This window comes from Manis javanica, chromosome 2 (assembly GCF_040802235.1).
Source record: "Manis javanica isolate MJ-LG chromosome 2, MJ_LKY, whole genome shotgun sequence".
NCBI classification, from domain to species: domain Eukaryota; kingdom Metazoa; phylum Chordata; class Mammalia; order Pholidota; family Manidae; genus Manis; species Manis javanica.
The window spans coordinates 185,222,691-185,244,850 of NC_133157.1; the positions used below are offsets into that span (position 1 = coordinate 185,222,691).

General features: G+C 42.2%; 1 protein-coding gene across 6 annotated transcripts in view; it reads right to left on the reverse strand.

Annotated features, from left to right (window-relative positions):
• The window catches only part of SNX31 (sorting nexin 31), a 61,761-nt gene extending 39,867 nt beyond the window's left edge, over positions 1-21,894 (reverse strand). For 3 of the 6 annotated variants that reach the window (XM_017644917.3, XM_073229896.1, XM_073229894.1), the window contains exons 1-4: positions 21,749-21,894; positions 21,569-21,643; positions 11,712-11,826; positions 8,643-8,707 (exon numbers count right to left, since the gene is read on the reverse strand). In XM_017644917.3, coding sequence (XP_017500406.1) covers positions 8,643-8,707; positions 11,712-11,826; positions 21,569-21,643; positions 21,749-21,814 — 321 coding nt within the window. In that variant the 5' untranslated portion in view covers positions 21,815-21,894. Of the gene's footprint in view, positions 1-8,642; positions 8,708-11,711; positions 11,827-21,524; positions 21,672-21,748 lie in introns of all 6 variants that reach the window. The other 3 variants (XM_073229895.1, XM_073229898.1, XM_073229897.1) reach the window with 3 other exon arrangements.
• Between the last annotated feature and the right edge of the window lie 266 nt (positions 21,895-22,160).

Genomic DNA, 22,160 nt, shown 5'->3' on the forward strand with positions numbered 1-22,160 from the left:
CAGTAATTTATGACTCTGCTACAGCAAAAATCCAAAGTGTGCAAACTATGAGGCCTGAATGAAGAAGTTGCTATCTGGTAAGTGGGCAGCTAAGGGCCGACACCCCCAGCTCAACACAGCCTTGCCTGTGCTTATGCATTCTGCAAGGTGACATGTGTGCACTGCAAGCAACTGCAAACCTGGGGACCTGTGAAGTGCTTGGATGGAGTGTTCTAGAAAGTCAAGGACATGCTAGAGGCACTGGAAGGCCTTCACAGTTTAGAGAAGCATGAAGCTGAGATTGGTGCTCAGGTATCATCGAGAAAAGGACCGCAGGAGGAGACATGGCTAGTGGCAGGATTAGGGGGTAAGCTATGTTAAGCACCCCCAAAACAGGATCCTGCAGGCCACAGAGCTGCCTTATCTCTGGGAGGCGATTCAAGCCACAGCCTTTCTCATTACAGATTCTACAACAGGACAAAACCCTAATGTCCCAATACATCCACTGCATGCAGAGTCCTCGTCTCTCCTGGGCATTTAGCATGGCACTGGTTACGTGTCATCCTAGGGAGAACTGAGAAAAGAGCCACTCAAAGCACCTTCTGTGATCTCAGCCTCCTAAATAGAAATACAGAGTAGGTGGGAATAATCTCCTTTTAGGGACTAGAAAATTTGCATTCAGCCCTGGTCAGACTCTGGGGAAAGAAGATCCAAATGACCAACCAGAAGATGGTCCGGAAATCACAGAGCAGGGAGTCAGGTAAGCTGACCAGGTGAGACCATTTCTCCTCAGCAGACAATGCGTCCACTTTCCTTAGTCCTCCTGACCCCCAACCCCAACATCCATAGACATGAGATTAGGCATCAGGCCTTGCAGGGAACCTCGGGGATCCAATGACTCAATCACCTCGCCCAGTTAGCTCAAAGGCTGGTCACATTAGTGACAGGCTTATACTTCCTAATTTTGTTATCAAAGGGCAAGCTTTGACTTTTCATGTTAACACCCCAACCATCCACTCCACATACTTAGAACTACTAAGTGTCTGTGCTTCTGAACTTTAGTGCTTTCGAAGAGGAAAAATCTTCTGTTTTCCAAATTCAAAAGGTTTGTTCAAAAAAACAACATATGTTTATGAATGTATTATATCTTCATAAATAGGCCACATGTATATATAGCATAGCATTTATGAATAAATATCTGTATTTATGACATATAAATAAACTGTTAGATCATGGTACTGATAATTGTGCTCTGTGCTAACTACTTCACATAAAGTAACTCAATTCCCCTAACAATTCTGTAAGGCATATGTATACTTATTAATTCCCCTTTCTCAGGTGAAGTAAAAGTTCACAAAGTTTAAATAACTTGCCTAAGGACACACTGCTAGATAGTGGCAGAGGCAGGATTCGTGGCTAGCTCTTTATGACTCTTGGGCTTGGGCTCTAAATAGGGTAGACATATTTCCTGGTTGGTCCAGAAAGGTTCCAGAATGAGCATGTTGTCTGGCATTGTTATAGACTGGATATTTGGGTCCCCCCAGATTCCTATGTTGAGGCCATAATGTCCAGTGTGATGGTATATGGAGACTGGGCATTTGGAAGATGATGGGGTGAGATGGGGTCATGTCCCTCATGATAGGATTAGTGCTCTTCTAAGCAGAGACACCAGAGAGCTTCCTTTCTCTCCTTGCATGCACAAAAAAGAAATTTATTTCCCACAGTTCTAGGAATGTTTGCTGTTTAAACCACTCTGTATTTTGTTATAGCAGCCCAAGCATCTGATACAAGTGTAATAATTATAGCACTCTGTCACTCTTAAATGTGTCCAAGTTTGGATAAGTTCAAAGGCCACATGTTACCACAATAACAAAATAAGGTACATGGCATGCTGCCTCCTTCCACATACAACAGGTTTCTGTCTGCATGATGTGAATTTGGTACTTAATGATCACTGTGTTTGTTACCTGTCAAACAATCCTGTGACTTCTCCCTGTCAGAACTGACCTCTGAAGCAGCTAATACTGAGCCACCTACCAGGTTTCCCTCCCAGGCCATCCGGTGCTGCAACAATTCACTTCCCAACACCTTGTGAGAATCACTCCCAGCCCTTCTACAGAATGTCAGGGACACTGGTTTCCCTCATCCATAGCACAGCCCTGAGCTCCCTGCACAACATCAGGCCACAGTTCCTTCATTTCTACCTTTCCAGGGGAGTTTTGGAAGATTTCTCAGGTTCCCCTGCAGTCATGATACCTGACATCTGATGGTGAACCACAGCAAGACCCCCAAGTACCCATCCTGAGCTGAGATACCGACCATCAGAGGTAAGGCCTTCCCCAGAACGACTGTTGCACATAGTCCCTGCTACATACAACTTTGCCTAGGGCTTGGATTCTTAAAGGTTTTTGGCCTGTAATCACAAACATCTCTTACCTCAGGGGAAAAACTCTCTAAATGAATGGAAAAAAATGTCATTGCTTTTTGATAAGATTCTAAAGGAAAGCCTAGCATTAATTTATGTTACCTCCATGCAACTCCCAACTCAAACCATACTGCAGAGCAGTAAGATACCTAAATTACATAAACAATTAAAATGATATGAATACGTTCCTTTATTAAGTTCTTCTGCAAAAGAAAAGTGAGGAAGCAGATTGGATTGGTAGACTGAGTCAGATTATAGATGGCCCTGAAATCAAGACACTTGAGGGTTTTATTAAAAGGGCAAAAGGCAGCCATGGTGGTTCTGGGTCAGGGAAACAGAAGCATGGGAACAGTCATAAAACTCTGTAGATTTGTCTGGCAGCATGGTGAAAATGGCCTCGAACACTGACTGGAGGATGGGAGACTAGAGAGAGGTTGGTTGCCGTAATCGGCACGTAAAGCACAGAAGAGATGCGTGGGATCTAAGCCTACCTTCCTCCTCACTGTATATGACCTCGTGGAATCCAGGAGAGGGTACTTTCCCTCTGTGTACCTCATTCCTTCAGCTCTACTGTAAGGATGGTCACAGTGCCCACCTCACTGGGCTGTGGTGAGGATTCAAGGAGGCAACATATATGGGGCTTGGAAAGACACTCATTACAAACACTCAGATGGCAGCTTTATTGTTGTTAGTAGCAGGAATCAGGAAGTTATATATCTTTGTTTTAATTTGTGGCACCAGATAAAGAATAAAGGAGTTAAGATTCAGAAGATGTTTTCAACATTCCTATCTCATCAATTCCTGTATATTTCACATCTCAAACTACCTCTTGACTCCATCCTCTTTCCATCTCTACTGCCAGCACTGGTTTCAGTTAAGGTAACCTGCTCTCAGTGGGTAACCTCCACATCAAGGGAGGCAGAAGGTTTGAGGACAACCCAACTCTGCCCTTGGTTGGGATGAGACACGTTGGTTGGCAACTGGCCCTCGATCTCCCTCCTTCCCTCCAGCCAAAGGGTTTCTGACTCACAATCTATTTCAACTTCGCCCACTTTCCCCAAGACTCTAACCATATCGACCTACCCTGCCTCATCCCCACAGCTGAACTCACCTCCTACAAGACACAGAAGAAGCATCAAGAGGGGACTTTCTCCACTTCTACTCATAAACCTAGGCCAATACCTGTAGCCTCACCCAATCTTTCTCTTTCACATTCACTTTAAGAGGCAGCCTTCCTCCGTTGGATGCCAGTTTGTGCCCAGTCCTCCTTCCTCGGGTACTTGGTGCCACTGACTATCAAGGCCCACCCTTCCCTCTCCTATCTTAAGCTCTCCTTCTCTACTGGCTCCTTCCCAGCAGAGGTAAACTTACTCGCGTCTCCTTCAACTTAAACAACACAAAGACAGACTCTGGGTAGATCACCGCCGAGGAAACAACCTCACTGGTTTGACCATGGGGAGAATTCCTTTTTCAGCACTGCTATACGCCTGGAAAGGGTCCTCTGTTTAAAGACAACTAAGCATATTTATTCGCTTTTAAATTATGCCATTTTAACTCCAGGAAAAACAAAACTGCTCAAGAAACTAAAGGCAATCATGAATACTTGTTCAGCAGTAAGAAATATTTATATTTTATAATGATCAAAATACTAAAGATTTCATTTTAATTGTGACATACAAGATTAGGGAGAAGTTGGCGATGGAAGGTGATACAAGAAAGTTGAAATCCTCATCTCCTGTAAAAGACAGTCAGTGGATAATGTCTACAAATTGAAGAACAAGAGAAAGTTAGAGATGTATATCATTGTCATGCAGATTTTTAAATATCTGAAGAAAAAACTAGAGATTGGAAAGCCATTGCCTCTGTGGAGCAGGAGATGGTTATATGATAACCCTTTTTTAGCACTATTCTACTTTCAAAACTAAGAGTACATTTTGCTTTGATAAAAAATAAACATTTTTAGAGTGATATGGTAAAGAGGAGAAATAATGGTATCAGAAAACCTTTATATTATGAGGTAGTAGCCAGTGCACAACAGGTAAAACATTCTAGGTTGGGAGTGGTGATCAAGGAGCAATTTGGCTCTATTTGTGATATTTCAATTTTACTAGAATGTACACAAATAATAAAATGTAAAATCAATAAAAAAACACAATTAGAGGGAAAAAGCCAACTTGGTAGATTTGAACTATAGAAAAACAAAACCTTAACTAAGCTGTCCTCTTGATCTAGGGTGGATCAGGAATCAAAACACTCAATTCTCTCTAGAAAATTGAATGCATTCATTTTTAAGAAACACTGAAATCCTCCAATACCATGGGATGCCTTAACACATTTTAAACATGTGATAATTCTTTTCAAATTGAATTTAACAACCTGAGAAATTCTTTAATTTCCCAAGGAAAATCAGTGTGCTTTATTGATAGTCTGCTCTGAGGCAGAAGAATGTCCGATAGTCATAGTGTGTATTCCTGAGGTTTCTTATCCAACAAAATCCATCCTTGGTTTTGCCAAGCTCTAAATTTCCATCACACTTAATAATGGGCCCTAACCACTTGCCTACAAGGGGAACATTCTTAAGAGGAAATAGGGAAATAGTCACTTTCCAGACTCCACAAACATAGCCACGATGGGCAAAACTCCCCAAATAAGTAAGTTACCCCTAACTTCCCAGGCACACAAAAGCCACTCCAAATACTTTCTCAGTCTTGTCTTTTCCTCGAGCATGTTGTTCACACAAGGCTTAAGAACACTACAGTATAAGAACCAGGCACATCAAAAGGTCTTTAGTTCAAAGACTTTGGTTTTGCCTTTTCAAAGTCCCTTTGTCTGAAAGGCCATCTCAGGGCAAAAGCACAGAGCCAAGTAAGTCAAGGGCAGCTAGGCACACAAAGCAAACGGGACTCGTGTGGGGCAGGGCCAGAGGGGCTACCACCACTCTAGAAATGCCTCCTGACATCAGAGCCAGAGGCTCTGGTTCCTGGCTCCTTGGGTTTGGATCCCAGCTCTTCCACTTACAAGATATGTAAGTAACATGCGAACAACTTGTCCTTGTACAAGGTACTTAACCTGGGAGAGGGATGCTAATGGCACCTCCCTCAACAAGTTGTGAGGGATGATGAGATACCGCATACAAAGCACTGGCCGGACCCAGACTAAATGCCCCGGTAGAGGCAAACCCCTCTTATTTTTGCAGCTTGCCTTGGCCATCTGTGATAAAGGCTTTCCTCAGAAGGGCTTCTGCAAGGCTGGACATATTCACATTTCTAAGGTTGTGTGACTTGCCCAGAGACTGGAGGCTGTTCTTCTACTTGCTGGGCATGAGCCAGCCCTGCGAGGTGGTGATTCCCCGGCAATAACCATGGATTACATTCAGTGATCTGCCCAGTGACTTTTCTGTCTCACCAACAATGTTCTACAGCCTCGTGTGAACAACATGTTCGAGAAAAAGAAGACTGAGAAGGTATCTGGAGTGGCTTTTGTGCACCTGGGAACTTAGGGGTAGCTTATTTATTTGGGAAGTTTTGCCCAAAGTCCATGAGCTGGGGGGTGCCTGCCTCACAGCAGCCATTTGATACCTCTTTGTTCAATGTATGGACAATCAAGGACCACAGAAAGCAGGGAGGGGCACAATGAGCATAGAACAACCTTCCTGACTTATACTGAATTTCCTTTTCAAAATCATAATGTAAACCTCCCTTGTAAACAATTTTAGGAATTAAGTTACCTCTGTCCTGTTCTCCTTTGAGAGGCAAACAGAAAGCAACTGGAAGGAAAATCATCTCTGAAGCAGTTGCAGATGGCACCAAGCTTAAACCACCGGGTTTTCAGAGGGGCTGCCAAGTGCAGTGCATGTAAGACCTGGCCAGTGGGGAAGGAAGCAGAGGTACCAGGGTGCATAGGAGTCAGGTAGGGCCGAGCTGCCTTAAAGCAGGTCGTCACAAGCGCCTCAGCGAGTCTGGGAGCACAGCTCTGGGCCCATCTGACATGACCTAATGGCAGGGGGGCTGGACATGCACAGACACTCCATCTTTGCTGAAAGCAATCTCAGCATGGCTGGGGAGAGAAAAAGAGACTGGCCTTGATAATGGTAGTGAGGACTTCATCAATGTTAACGTTTGCCAGGTGACATTTCAGTGCTTTAGGAGTACTGACCCACTTCATCCTCAAAAGAACCCTATGAGACAGGAACTCTCCACCCCTTGTACAGATGGGGAGACTGAAGTACAAAGAGGCTAAGCAAACTGCCCCAAACCACACAAATTGGAAGGAGAGCAGCCAGAATCTGAACCTGGGCCATCGCATTCCCAAACCTGAGCCCTTAACTGCTAAGCCAGTCCAGAGGATGCTTAGTCACAGGAAAGTCTAAACATGCTAGATCTCAACATGAGAGACTGGTTTTCAGCATCACTACTGCGTCACTGCTAGATTCCCTGCTCAGGCCTTAGTGCAGTGTTAGTGAGACAGCGCCCAGAAGCAAGAGGCGCAATCCAGAAGTCTAACAAGCAGATTCGAATCGCTCAACCCCCCTTCTCCCCAACACTACTGTCAGCAAAAAGCTGACTCACCAAGCCCAGCCCCTTTCAAAGCTATTATATAATTGCCTGAGAAGAGCTGGCAAGGACTTAGACAAATGAGAGCAACTAAGGGTGAAAAACATATACCTGAAAAATGATGTCATCACAATACATTGATGATGTATTATTTAAAATATGGCTTCTCTCAACTAAGACCTCAAAGATCAGAGGAAGGCCTCCAGAAAGAAGACAACAAAGGATATCACAGTAAGCTGGCAAAGTTCATGGAAGAAAGGGAAGAGGAAAAAAATAAAGCCATTACAACAGTGAAAATCTCATCTGAAGAAGCAAGAAGAAACTAGCAGGCACAGCTGGGGGGAATGCGTTTGTGCAGTTATAAAGGGAAAAATACTCAGACAACTCAATCAGAGGAAAGCTCCCAAATTATCATTAAAAAAAAAAAAAAAAAAAAAAAGCAGAGCTCCAAAACACTGCTACCTCGTGAACAATTTTTAAAAAGCCCTGGAAGCAGAAACTATAATGCACACACACACAGAATGACAGAAACAAGGCCGAATGGACCCCTGTGTGCTAACAAGGATTTGCCAGATGTAGATTTTAAAAAACAAGGTTCTAAAAACCTTGGGTGGTTTGCTTATGGGTAAAACATATGAATGCTTATATATTCACAGAAACTTGTAGGAGAAACACATACTGTAAACAGTTGTCTGTGAGGAGGACCCAGGCATCTGCAGTGGGAGCAGAAGTTCCTTTTATCATATACCCTTTGGGGGTGTTTACCACCATCACCAACTCAACAACAAACGTTTCAAAGAAAAGGAAAGAACATATTTTTTTAAGCCACCAAATATATGTGAAAATATCAACAACTACACAATTGGGGGGCTTTAGGATCATTTCTCAGGTTGCATGGACCTGAGAGGATACCAACATAGTTGAACCACTGAATAAATGAAATTAACTGCCATTTTTAATACATCTGATCAAGTTATCATTCCTCCCTAGCTAGGGATCCAATTCAATAATTTCATATTATTGTACAACTTCAATCTTTTTGGAGCTTTTCCATTCAGTCAAGAACATACATGCGGGCAAAAATGCCCCCATACGTACACCTAGAATGAGTGATGTGCTAAACAAAGGTACTTGGTAAAGTGCCAGCCTCACCAGGGCAAGTGGCCAGTGGTTCTTCAGACCAACAGAACAGAGGAAAGGGAATTGCTTTAGGTCATCCCCATTCAGACTGTTTTCCCCAATATCCATTTACAACAAAGTTAGGAGTAGAGACTGCACAAGTAATAGTTGCCATGGCTATTACTGCTGCCTTGATGTCTCCACCATGGCACACATGGAAATTCTAACTATAGAAGTCAGGTCCCAGAACTGTCACAGGGGCCCTAAATGATAAAAGGTTTTCTTTTACCCAGGTTTGAGATGTACAATGCTTAAGCTTCAGAGAAAAGGTACCTGCTTAGGTAAAATGGGCTAAAGGTCAAATGACACACTTAATTTTCCATTCTAGAATCTATCCAATCCTCTGAAAGAACAAAACAGGAACCACCCTCCCAGGTACTCCAAGTGAATGTCTTTTACCCAAGCCCAGGCTCTGTGGGGCTGATGGCTGGAGATGCAGTGCACACGTGTTTAAGAGACATGTTCTGCAAAGAAATAATAACCTTAGTAAAGAAGAGCAAGCTTACCATCTGTACCAGTTTTAAAAAGTCAACGAAGACATCACTTTTCAACATGTTTGGGTCCATAGTTACTGAAAAACATGACAGCAAGCCAGGTTAACACAGTGCTGGGTTGACTTGTTAAACTGCTCTGTCCTTCAGGGGGAGCCCTGTACACCTTGCCAATTACCACTGCCTCCTTGAAGGCAGCACAGCTTGTGACTTCTCAAATATATGAAAATTCACAAGGCTTGCCTCCTCCAGGCAGCCCTGATGACAATGTGAACCCATTATATCAGTCCCAGTGACTGTCTCCCAGAATCTCACTTAATTCATACACACCTGTAGCACTCAATATCCAGTTTGCTGCCCTACGAGGATGAAGTTAATATGAAGAACACAAAAAGTTCTTACAACTTGGACCTCCCATTTTAGCAAGACACTTGGTCATTTGACAATTTTAAATCAGTCAAGAACCACTAAGTGACAGCACCTTTTAATGATGGTGGCTCTCAAGAAGTTACCAAAAAAAGCGATTATAAGGCTGTCAGAGAGACATCAAGTCTTTCCATTCTTGTATACTTATAATATTATTTGCTCCCTTAGTTTTAAAGCTCCAAACACCAGCACTCAGATGCTGTGGCCAGAGCAAATGGGACAGAGACTGTCCCCTGGGAAGCCCACACACCTGCCCGAGATGCTTCCCAGCCCATGTCCCCATTTCCACCTTCTTTCCCACGAGTCCTCTCTGGACCCTGCTCTTTTGCTAAACTTATGTACTTACTAAATCTGCATTCAATGTCTTTCTTCTTTGTTGCTGTTTTACTGATGTCATCAAATAACTTCTCCCAGTATTCAAAACTAGCCCTAACTGAGGTCATTTCAGGTCATTTCAAACAATGCCATGTTTTCCAAAATAAAGAAAAAGAAAATCTCTGTAACATGAGAAAAGTTTGTTTAGAAGGTATTCTCTTTTTTAAGGGGGTAATTTTGAGGTTGGGGAGAAGGCTTGTCTTATTTTCTGGAATATATGTGGTATATATGCAAACTAACCTTGTAATTATTAGCATGGATTCTTGGGGTGGGGAAAGCTGTTGAAAAGTGTTCACACGAGTAGTATTTACTGTACCACTATTAAGTACAAGGTACTATGCTAAGCATTTTGTACATTTTAGCTCATTTAACCTTCACAACAAACCCTGAAGTAGATATTATCTCCATTTTACAGAAAAGACACCAAAGCCAGAGAAGGTAAGCATCTTGCACAAGGTCACACAGCCAGTGAAGTGCACACTTGGGATCTGACTCTAGGTCTGACTCCAGAGCCTGTGTCAGTCATGACATTAAGCTACACTGTCTCCTTGCTTTATCTTGCCAAAAAGGATCCTCAAGAAAGAGATAAAGGCCAGGCCGGGAAAAATGACCCTTTAAGCACCATTATGATCATATGATCACTGGTGAAAAGGCTAGTTATTAAAGAAATATTTCACTTGCATGTGAAAAAACAAAACAAGAATAAAAATTCAAAAGATACTACATTTTGATCTTGAAAAGGTTTATTTAATGGATCTAAAAGAGGCATATTATTCATTACAAAAGATGAAATAGAAGACTTCTAGAATTTTTATTTATAATCTTTAAAAGAAAATATGTGCTGCCATGAGAAGTAATGAGTTAAATCTGTAATTGCTTACCTAGAATGATCTGTATGATACACATTTTAAGAGGGAAAAAAATCAACATACAGAGGTAAAACACTTTTCTTTTGACATGAAGGACATCAATAGGATAGTTGGTGAAGTTTGAACAGTCTCTAGATTACATAACATTAAATAACTGTTGTCTGATTTTGATAACTATACTGTGGTTGTAGAAGGTTCTTGAACTTAGGAAATACACAAAGAAGTATATAAGGGTAAAGTGGTTTGTATATGTAGCACAAGCATCTCAAAAAAATTATATATAATACACACTCGCAGGCACACACATGCATGCACACACACACACGCACACACAGAAGAAGGCGAGAGGACAACAAAGCCAACATAAGATGTTAACATTTGGGAAATCTGTATGAGGCATATATAGATTCCTTGCATTATTTTTCAACGTCTCTGTAAGTCAGAAATTCTTTCAGAATAAAATGTTTTTTAAAAAAGTAAAGAAAAAAACGTGTGAATTTCAACTTGTGTTTAACAAACAGGGACGTACATACACACCTGTAGAAACACAGATGGTTCCTGCGGAACACATACGTGACCTGTGATACTGTTTACGTCCAGGGGCCTGTTGGTGGCGGGGAGGGGAGTGTCTGTGGTGGAAGGAATGTATCTTTGTATACTCGTTGGACAGGTTGTACTTTTAAAACATTTTGCATATATGCTGTTTCCCCTTTTGAAAACCTTCAAATATTTTAATGTCAATTTTGCTGTTTCTCCCCACCACCTCTTTTTGCAAGAGCTTGGTCTTGCCAGCCAGTTTTGCTGAACACAGCATTTTCAAGAGCAAGGATGGCTGTACTGCGAGCTCGCAGGGGCCGCAGCGGACCCCGGAGTGTCCCTGGTGCCTCAGCAGGGCATCCTGGTGAGCACAGAGATGGGGGGCCATGGCGGCGCTGCTAGTGATCATCTCTGGTATCTCTTGAGAACGTTCATGAGAACTGTTCATCTCCTCTCTCTGCTCAGTTTTATTTAGTTAATATAATCCAGTTAATATTTCTTTGACTTCCACAATGAAAGTCAACATACAGTACGCAAGGGCAAATCTGAACAAAGAGCATTTCTGAAAGCAAATACAAAGACTACCTACCATATGACTCCATTTATATGAAATGTCTAAAACAGGCAAATCTGTAAAGATAGAAATTAGTATATTGGGTGATAGGGGCTGGTGGGGGAGAGGAACAGGGAGTGGCTGATCAATAAGTATGAGGTTTATTTTTGGGGTGATGAAACTGTTCTCAAAGATCATGAAAATGGTTGTACGATTCTATAAATATATTAAAAACGATTGAATTATTCACTTTAAATGGGTGAACTTTACAGTGTGTAACATATATCTCAATAAATCTGTAAAAAGAAATCCAAATATATATACCATTTTGCAAATACTGTTCTAACTGGTCTCTCCTCTGATCAGCCATAGATGCGGTCATTGCGAGATAGTACTTTGGCGGAAATGGTGGCAGGCAACTTCCAAAGACCCGTCTCAGCTGAAAGATCCAGAAAACACAGTTAGGGCAAGGAGCCTTGAGAGATACCAAAACCTTCTCTTCAGGCAAGTCTCACCCCAGCACTACTAAAATTAAGCCTTCCTGGTGGCCAACAAGAGGAAAAAGGGATACTCTGATTTTCTTAAGGAGATCTTTACCTCAGTATAGGGTTCTAGAAATACTACTGGACATATTACAGACTGACAACTCCAGTCTGAGTTTGGAAGATTTGGGCTATGTTAACATTTCATTTGTTTTACAAGACTTCCCACCCCTCACATCATACAATATTTCTTTAATTCACCCCCCACAACAGTACCTGTGCTATCCATGACAGCAGTCAGGAATTTAATTCCTCCACCCCATCTACCAAAATGAACAGATGTTTACAGCTGTGCTATTATGGTAGCCACTAGCCACCTGTGGTTCATAAGCACTGGAAATGTGGCTAGTCTGAACTGACATGTGCTGTAAGAGTGAAATACACTCTAGGCTGTGAAGACTTAGTCAAAGAAAAGAGAATGCAAAATACCTCACTAATAACTTTTTATATTTATGACATGTTGAAATGATAATATTTTAGATATATTGTATTAAATAAAATATATTATTACAGTTAATTCCACCTGCTTCTTTTTGTGCTTTTTAATCAGGCTACCAGAAAACTTTAAATTATAAATGTGGCTCATATTATATTTCTTTTGGATGGTGCTGGTTTATAGAATTCCTGTAAGGCTGACATATTCCATTAAAAACCCAGTCAGGCTCTGCCCTCCCATGCACCACATATGAGCCAAGACCATAGTGGCAATTATTTATATGCAAGCTAATAGTGGATGCATCAAAAACAATTTTTAAGTTAAGGTAACCAAAAGTGCTATCTTCATGCATTCCAGCCCTACACTGACAGCAACAGCTTAAAGATAAAGCATAACATCACTCTCTTTAAAATAGGAGAAAGGAAACCAATTGGAAGCTCAGTCAAGTTTTAACATGGTATCTCTGGAGAAGAAGGGCTGACTCTTACTATTACTGTAGTTAGTGGCTTAAAGACTAGGAAAGCAAATCTAAGAGAAATGAGACTGCAAACAGGTAAGGATTTTAATTCCATGGCCTTTGTCATAAATACAGCATGCATTTGGCAAATATTTACCTTTGTAGGCCCTAACTTCAAAATACATTGACAGTCTAACCACTTCTCTCTATACTGCCAACACACTAGTCTGAGCCACTGTCACCTCTCTTCCAGATTGGTGCCGCAACTTTACAACAGAGCTCTCTGCTTCTACCCTTGATCCCCTTCTATTCCTAATACAGCACCTATGGTTATAGTTTTAAAATGTGAGCCAGATTATTCACTGCCCTGCTGGAAATCCTTGATGGCTTCCCATCTCACTCAAGTAAAAGCCCAAATCCTTACAATGGCATAGAACTGTGCCATCCAATCTGATGTCCATTAGCCATGTGTGACTACTTAAAAGTTTAATTAAAGTGAAATAAAATTTAAAATTCAATTCCTCACTCACACTAGCCACATCTCAAATACTCAGTAGTATTTGTGGCAAGTTGCCACTGAACTGGACAAAGCCAATATAGAGCATTTCCATCAGCACAGCAAGTTCTACTGGGCAGTGTTGCCCTAATGCCTGGAAAGGTTATTAACTACCTGCCTCTAGGTACGATACAGCTCCCTACTATGTTTTGTTTGGTCTGCTAGTTGTTTGATTTTTAGAGAATTTGAATTTGATGCCAACATTTGAGATGTAAAATTTTTTTAAACTTCTGTCCTAGAGGTGGTACAAAATGCTGCAGCCACTCTGGAAGACAGTTTGGCAATTCCTTACAAAGCCAAGTGTAGTAACCCAGTAAGCATGCTTCTAGGTATTTACCCAACAGATTTGAAAATTATGACCATAAAAATGCACACGTTAATTTTTACAGATGCTTTATTCATAACTACCAAAAACTGAAAACAAGAAAAATTATCTTTAAGTAGGAGAGTAAACTGTGGTGATCCATACAATGGAATATTACTTGGCACTTAAAAAAAAAACCCTATCAAGCCAAAAAAGGGCATGGATAAATCTTGAACACATACTGACAAATGAAAGAAACCAGTCTGAAAAAACTGCATACTGTATGATTTCATTTACGTGATATTTTGGAAAAGACAAAATTATAGAGACAGCAAAAAGATCAAGAGTTACCAGAGAACTGGGGTAGAGGGCCCACAAAACTGGGGAAGCATGTCAAATTTTTAGGGCAGTAGAGCTATTCTGTATGATACTGTCCTTGTGGATATATGAGTCTATGCATTTGTCATACCCACTGAACTTCACTGTAACATGATTTTAACTACTACAAATAATTACAGTCACTTCAGAGGGTGGGGAAATCTAGGATGGACCACAGAATATAACAAAACTATATTACAAATGTATGCAACATAGCAGTGACAGATGAGGGGAAAAAGTTCTGACCTATATAACTTGGGAAATGAATTGGAGATATTGGTATGAAGTCATGTTTAGCTTAATATAGTTACAGATGGTCACATATAAAAATATTTTTAGGTATGTGTATACAGGCATATTTTCCTTGCCCTGCCAGCTGAGAGGGCTTGGAAACAACAACTTGGCATTAGTGATGATGAATACCCAGAAGTGCCCAAATCTTGGTTTCTAAGATCATTCTCCAATAAAAGCAACCAGGCCTCCATGGAAAATGGTTGATTCTAGGACTGAGGAAGGAACTAGATGATTCTGGAGCATCTTGTAGCACCAGAAAAATAAGTAAGTGCTCAAAAAAAAAAACAAAAAACAATGGGCATATGTCAGAGACTAAGAAAGCTCCCATGGGCCAAAGCTGAAAAACAATTAAAATAAAGCAATATTGAAGTATAACCCAAAGTATAAGGTAAATATCCAGGAATCCATGCAGACATAAATTACTGAATAAATAAATAGGAGAGATAGACAAATCTGTGGGGAATCCCAGATAATTTATTTACTCATCCCACAGAGAAATGGAGCATAAATCCCCACTCTTCCAGTGTGGACTGTGCATAGGAAAGGGAGGAGAAAGAGTAACTTTACAGTGGTGAAACCTGACAACTAAGTCAGCCAGGTGATTGAGGTCAACATCAACAGTGATAAGTTGTGTTGATAGTAGGCACCCTTCATATGATGTGTAAATGGCATTTAACCTCTGTGGTCTTCCTTCCAAACACACATCACCCTCGTCTGATCACATGAAAAACATCAGAGTTCAATAGAGGGACATTCCACAAAATACCTGACCAATACTGCTCAAAAGAAAGTCATCAAAAACAAGGAAAATCTGAAAAACTGTGACATTTAGAGGGGCCTAAAGAGACATGAAAATTAAATGTAATGCAGTATTGTCCTGGGTGGATGCTGGAACAGAAGAAATATGACATTAGGTAAACACTAAAGAAGGCTGAATACATAACAGACTAGAGTTAATAATAATGCATCAGTACTGATTCATTAACTGGAACAAATGTGCCAGACTAATGGAAAACAATGGGGGAAACTGGGTGAGGGATATAGTACTATCTTTGCAATGACTCTGTAGATCTAAAACTGGTCTAACAAAAATAAAATGTATTTTTCAAAAACCAAACTGATGTTCTGGCTTCTCTTGAAAAATCTAAAGGTCTGGAATCACTGGTTCACATTCCTCAGGCAACTGTCCTCCTTAAAGGAGACCTAAGCAGTTCTCAACCATTCCCCATTGCCTCACTGTGGGTAAAACTGTAATATTTCCAGAATATCTCACCTGGTTTTAGTACATCTGCATATCAACAGGTGATCAAAGGTGGAGAGAAGTATGGCCTTAGTGTATTTGCATCATTCCTCGGGGGTGGAGAGAAGTTCATCTCCATATCAGTGGGCAAGGAGGGCTTAACTGTACCCCAGAGGTGAGGTGAGGGGACGGCCAGTTTTGCTTCTGCTGGAGCAGGAAAGAAAGATGGCCCAAGACTGCAGTTTGTAAGCAATAAATGGATTTTAAACTTTATTTCTCTCTTTGACTGATTTTGGTTTTTAGGGTTATTTTGCCCCAGGATTTCCTTTCCCTGGACTTACACTCACCTGATCCATGCCTCTCATTTAAATGACCTGCCTGACCCATGCTAACCACTTCAGTTTGCAACCTTTCTCTAAATCCAGGAGTATAAAACACATAAAAATAGCAATAATTTGGTTTCTTTTAAATTCAAGGAAATTTACCTGCCATGCTACTGTCCAAAGACACACCAGCTGGAGCATCACCCCAAGCACAGAGGGTCAAATCACCTAGGATTTATGCACCCCAAGTCTACTAAATAGAGCAGGAATTTGTCTTCTTTGCATGCCATTATTTCTTGATTAACTGATTATGTGATCCTTAAAAGGCAATTGTCTTCCTTGGCTTGTGTTCACAAAGGTTGCTGGTTAAAATCACAGTAGCCTTGAGCCACCAGGGCCATTCGCCTGCAGGTGAGCATCTCTGGGAAGCCCCTGCCCTAAGGCCAAGAGCTGGGGAAAGTCAACAAGGATTAAGGTTCTAATACCCATCCCAGCACAGAAACTCTTCCAGCAGGTTTTACAATCAGAGCAGACTTCTCCAGGAATCTTCCCTTCCCTTCTCTAATACTTGTCTAAGGGGAAAGATAAACATGTAATAAACTGAGTAGTTAAGTCTGCCAATAGTCAGTCATCAATGTCACAAGTTCTTCAACTCTATCAAGATATAAACTTTTCTATTGGTCTCAGTAGCACACAGTGCAGCTATTTTAACCACCAGCATACTGAGAATGATCTGGTATTAGAATTTAGCCCACTGTTTCAGAAAACTGTTTAAGGAGACCAAAGGGAAAACACCTCTTCTGTTCTTTTATTGTGAGGTGTTTTGGGTTGGTTGTTTGCTTTTGAAATACGATGTTCAGATAATACATTTTTAATCCCAGCACAATCTCCTGCACTGATTTCTCCATCATGCAGTTCTACCTTTAAACATGAAAAGGACTTCACTGGCTGGCTGAAAATATCACCTCCTTCCCCACCCTGTGCACTCACAGCCCTCCATACCTACTGCAGAGTGGTGATCTGGCACAAGTTGATTAGAGACACAAATGGTGGCCCTCCTACAGGTCACTTGTAATGTTGACTCATTCAACACATCTCTGCAAGTCCACTTGTAATCAAAACCCCAGATTCCCCAGATAAAGGGCCACAGCTCAAAGCAATCTGGGTTGTGGCATTTGGTACCAAAGAGCATTAGCTTGGAGCTTGTACATTATACTATTTGTTCCTCAAAACAGCCATTTGGGATAGATGATCACCATTGCCACTTGACAAGGTTACCCAACAATAAGAGTAACCTGAAGCTCAGGTAGAAGTGAGTTAAAGCAAGGTCCTAAAGCTAATGAGTGGCAGAATTTGGACACCATCTCTTCACTACTTTTTCCTTCTCCTCCCCTTCTTATCATCCTACCTTTCCTCTCTTTGTCGTCCTCCTCCTTCACCAAATCTCCACTGGACCTCTGCTTAAGTAGGTTTCTGTGCTGGGTATGTTATGCCTACAGCCTTCATTTATTTAATTATTGGTTTTTCATTTAAATACTGGTTTTTGCAACTAAATAATGAGAGACAAATATACACACAAAAGAGGAACATGACAAGGTCTAAAAATGAAGTGGCACAAGAATCAGAGAAAGACATCTTGTGCAATCCAGGAAGGCTTCCTGGAGGAGGTGGGGCTTGAAGTGGGCCCTGAGAAAGGGCTGGTCCTTGACAAGTGGGTCAAACAGCAGGCATCGTCCCAGGAAGGGGAAGTGAGCTGAGCAGAGACAATGAATAGGCCAGCCTGATATGGACAGAGGGTCCATGTGGGGGAAGAGGGTACATCAGATGAAAGCGGAGAAGGAGCCAGGCCGGGTCAGCACCGGGTGGGGAGGAACACTGAAACCGAGCACACTGCCATGCACAGCCCCTTCTCCCACTGAAGGATCCTTTGCAAGCTTCCACAGCTTGTTCCCACTACCATGCCTGATACTGGCAGAACATTGGCAAAGAGGCAAGCATTCTCTTCATAGAATCCATAGAGTTCTTCTTACATGGGATGGCTGCATCCTTAACACTTGGCCAAAGCGAGTCAGCTAAAAGTTTCCTTCACAGACTCCTTTAAACCCATTTGAGGGAAATGGTGCATCAAGGACTGGGGCACAGATCAAACTGGTTTCATTCATCTAATGGCACAGAGTGAAGTCAGGTCCAATAGTTCACATGACAGAGAGATAAGCAGCATTCAGCAGCAAAGGCGCAAGCTGCCAGACCTCGAGGGAGAATCACGGGAGGAGGGGCTGCAGGCAATGGCTTTAGAGGGCATGAGTCGCAACTAACCTTTTGAAAACACAACCATCTAAACTAGGTTCAATCGTATAGGCAGTAGCCTCTACACAGCTTGGCTGAGAAAGAGCAAGCACCTCACCTGGACAGATGCTCCTTCCCAGTCTGTTATCTAGTATACAACACAGAAACTCAATTCTTAAAACCAAAGATCACATGTGCTTAAGTTAAGAGTTTTTACTTACTGTAACAGAGTGCATGATATCTAACAGGAACTTATTAAATGTTTAAGTAAATGAACAAATAAGTTAATTACAGAAGATGAAATTTTTATTCTAGCAGCATGCAGAACTTCCCAGGAAATAAAGTCATGTTCATCAAACACACAATACACAGATAGGGCCTTTATATTGTTTTGTTTTTTAAAGTGTTTAGTATTGAGTTACATTAAGAATTCTGAGCCATTTCACATCTTCCATAGAATAGCAAGAATAAAATCCACCTGAGAAATGGCTAAGAGAGCTCACCCAATCTTTCAACCTCAGACTTAGGGTTGCCAGATAAAATATAGAATACCCAGTTAAGTATGTCCCAAATACTGCATTGAACATACTCACACTGAAAAATTCTTTGCTATTTATCTGAAATGCACATTTAACTGGGGTTTCTGTATTTTTATTTGCTAAATCTTGCAAAACCTTACTCAGACTTTTCTATCTACCCTGTGGAAATGATGACAACGATCACACTGCTGACCTTACAGGGGCTTGCTGGGCGGGTCAACCATGGTCCTGGGCTGCAGCTCTGATGACAGAGAGATCTTGGTCATGTGGGGCCGAGGTAGAGGCAGGGATCAAGGGCAAAGGGGACAAGAGGAACTTTGGTAAGCTGTTCTTTATCTTGATTATGAAGGTGGTAGCTGCTTATATTTACCAAAATTCACTACAATGAACACCCAAAAATGGGGAATTTCATTATTCCAAAATAAAAGTATGTTAGTTTAGAACTCAATTGTTTCACTGATACAATTTATTTTGTCAGCTATAGTAAGAAACTACAAAATGTAATGGGTCAGAGCAGGTTCTAGAGATCAAATCCTGGCTATAGCACTTACTAGGCTGTATGACTTGGGGCAAGTTGTTGCCTCAGTTTTCTCATCTGTTAAATGGGGCTGATTATAGTCCTGGCTCATAGGATTGTTATAAAAGTTGAACACACTGTTACATGTAAGCTCTTGGCACCAAACTCGGCATGCAGTAACTGCTTGTTAGTTATCATTTAAAATTATTTATAAATGCTAATAGACAACTAAGATCTAAATTGTTTCTTTAAAATGAAGTTGTTCCTACAGAAAAGGGAAAAAATGGTAAGTTTAGGTATAAGGTAGTTTGGACACTGCATGAAGAAATCTCCACTTTAGGATTTTGAAAAACCTGGGATAAATATGGAGTATTCTTTACTGTCTACTGTATACCACATAGAGGGCACTGGGCAGTGACACTATTTCAGTATTACAGAATCCACTACAATGAATAGTAAACAGTCTCTTGTTCACAGCTTCCAAGGTCAGGATTACAAATTTACTCACTTCATGTCTCTGTTTCTGGACGTGCTAAGATTTGAGAGGTCCAAGTTTTTCTGAAAACAAGTGTTTTCTTGAGTCTGCTGGTTAAGGAGGGCCAGATTCAGGAATTCTTCAAGCCTCTGAGTTAGTAAATATTTACTGAGCATGTTCTATGTACCAGGCTCTGTGACAAGCTGGTCCCTACTCTTCACCAGTACCCGGTGAGGTTGAATTCCATAACCACCTATTTGCCTATTATTTCTGACAAAAAGACTGAAGGTCAGAGAAGAGATAAGGTGACTAGCCAGGAAGTGGTCATGCAATTCCAAGCTCTCCTTTCTCTTCTCAGCTGTCTATGCTTTTCACCTGGGGGGCTACCTCCCCCATCCTACATCACCTTATAGGAAGACAGAGGATAGGAGGTGATACCTCGGCTTCCTCTCCCAAATGCCTAAGACGCCTGTACTTTCTCCTTCAATATCCCCATCTGCCTTCCTCCACAGCCTTCCCAACTTCCCAGACATGTTTTGGTTGCAAATAGCTTCTCATCTTCCAGAAGTCAGAATTCACTGCCCTTCCTCATTCAGTCATCCCACAATCTTTCCTGAGGGACCACGGGCACTGGACCAGGTGCTAGCAATTCAAAGATGACCACACAAATTAACTAACAACCACATCACACCTGTTTTTTGTTGACTCCAAAGAAATTTAATCTTGGAAAATGAAACTTAAACCTGAAAAACGGACTTTTCCTATGCACTCCGATATGAGGAATAAGGCTCACTGCAGTGACATTTTCAATAGCAAAAAAAAAAAAAAAAAAGGAACTGAGTTGTGCATCAGAAGATAGTTAAAGGATATATAGTGATACAGTGTATCTCCTAACTAGAAACCCAGAGATAGTATGAAAGGACTCCCACAAAATGTTAATAGCTGTTGCCTGCCTGCCGAGTTCTCTTCTCCTGCCTTTCTCTCTCTCTTCCTTTCCTTTCCTTTCTTTCAACTTTTGCTCTCTTTATAAACAGGATATAAAACCCAAAAATAAAAAACTGCATAGGACTGGGAGGACTGTGAAGTTTATTTTTAAACTTCCATTTATTCCTTTATCCCATTTTGAAGACTTGCAACACTTACTTCCTAATTAGGACAATAAACCCCACCAGAGTAGCTAATAAATCAATCTGCCTACCAGAAAAAATGCCATCAGGACATCGCAGGGAGAAACTGTAGTGGGAAATTGCCTCCTGTCTTGATACTCATCTATTTCCGGCTTTCCAGCCTGTCAGTAATTGAAACCTATGAATAACCTCTGTGGTTTGAAAACAAAAATACAGACATGCCTTTATAAAGGGGGTAAGTTTAAGAAACTCTGGGAGTTTAAGTACACAAATTAAAGGAGATTAAATACCATGTACAAGATTCCTAAAACTATACCTTCGTCCAGACTTGATTTGCTCCTTTTGAATGTGGAATTTACTCATTTTGTATTTGTCCTAGGGAATAGCTGGTGCTGAAATGGAGCCCATAATCACCCAGCACCCGTCCTGGTGGGGATCACTCCGCTGGGAAGGGGTTGGGAGATTCGCCTGCTTCCTGGTCCCTCATCTCCCAGCTGTAGATCATTAGGAGCAGCAGCACGTATTCATTGAGCTGTTTGGCAAGCACCACAGTTAATTCTTACCACAGCCCTGTTTCGCAGATTAGGAGCCTGAAGCCCTCCAGAAGGCCAGTGTCCTGCCAGAGTCACGCTCCCAGAGTCCACTGGGCGCGCTTTTCCTCACCTGCCTCAGATGGACGGGCTCGTACCTGCCCTGGAGCTGCTCACCTGGTCATTCCAACGATGCAGCTGGCTGTAGCGCACCCTGCAGAAGAGGAAGCCGTCCAGGTACACGGAGTACAGCTGCAAACACAGAGACATCCCATCCCGACTGAGGTGAGCGACCAGGTGAGCCCCCGCCCCGCCATGTCCCCTCCTTGCCCAGTCGGCCCCCGGCCCCTGGCGCACCACGTAGTGGCCCCCCAGCGCGTCCAGCCGCTGCTGGGACACCGGGATACAGAAGTGCATCTTCATGGCTCGGGGTGGCCCCAGAACGGGGCTGGGACCTGCGTGCGGCGCAGTGCTAGTGTCTGAGCCCCAGAGCGGAGGGCCCAGCTGGCTGGTCACGTTGTCCGGGGCGGGGCCCTGCTCCCGCCTCCCGGAGCCCGGGGCGTCCGCGGGTGGGGCTCAGACGCTAGCACCGCGCCCGCCCAGCCCCGGCTGCGGCTCTCGGGTCCCCCCGAGGGTGGGAGGGGGAGCGTGTCACCGGCCCGCGGCCCCACTTTCGTGCACTGCCCACAGCCAGCCTGTGCCCAAGACAGTGCTCCCTGGGGTGGGTGGGGGCGGCGGACGGAATTCAAGGTAGGGGGAGACCCTAGAG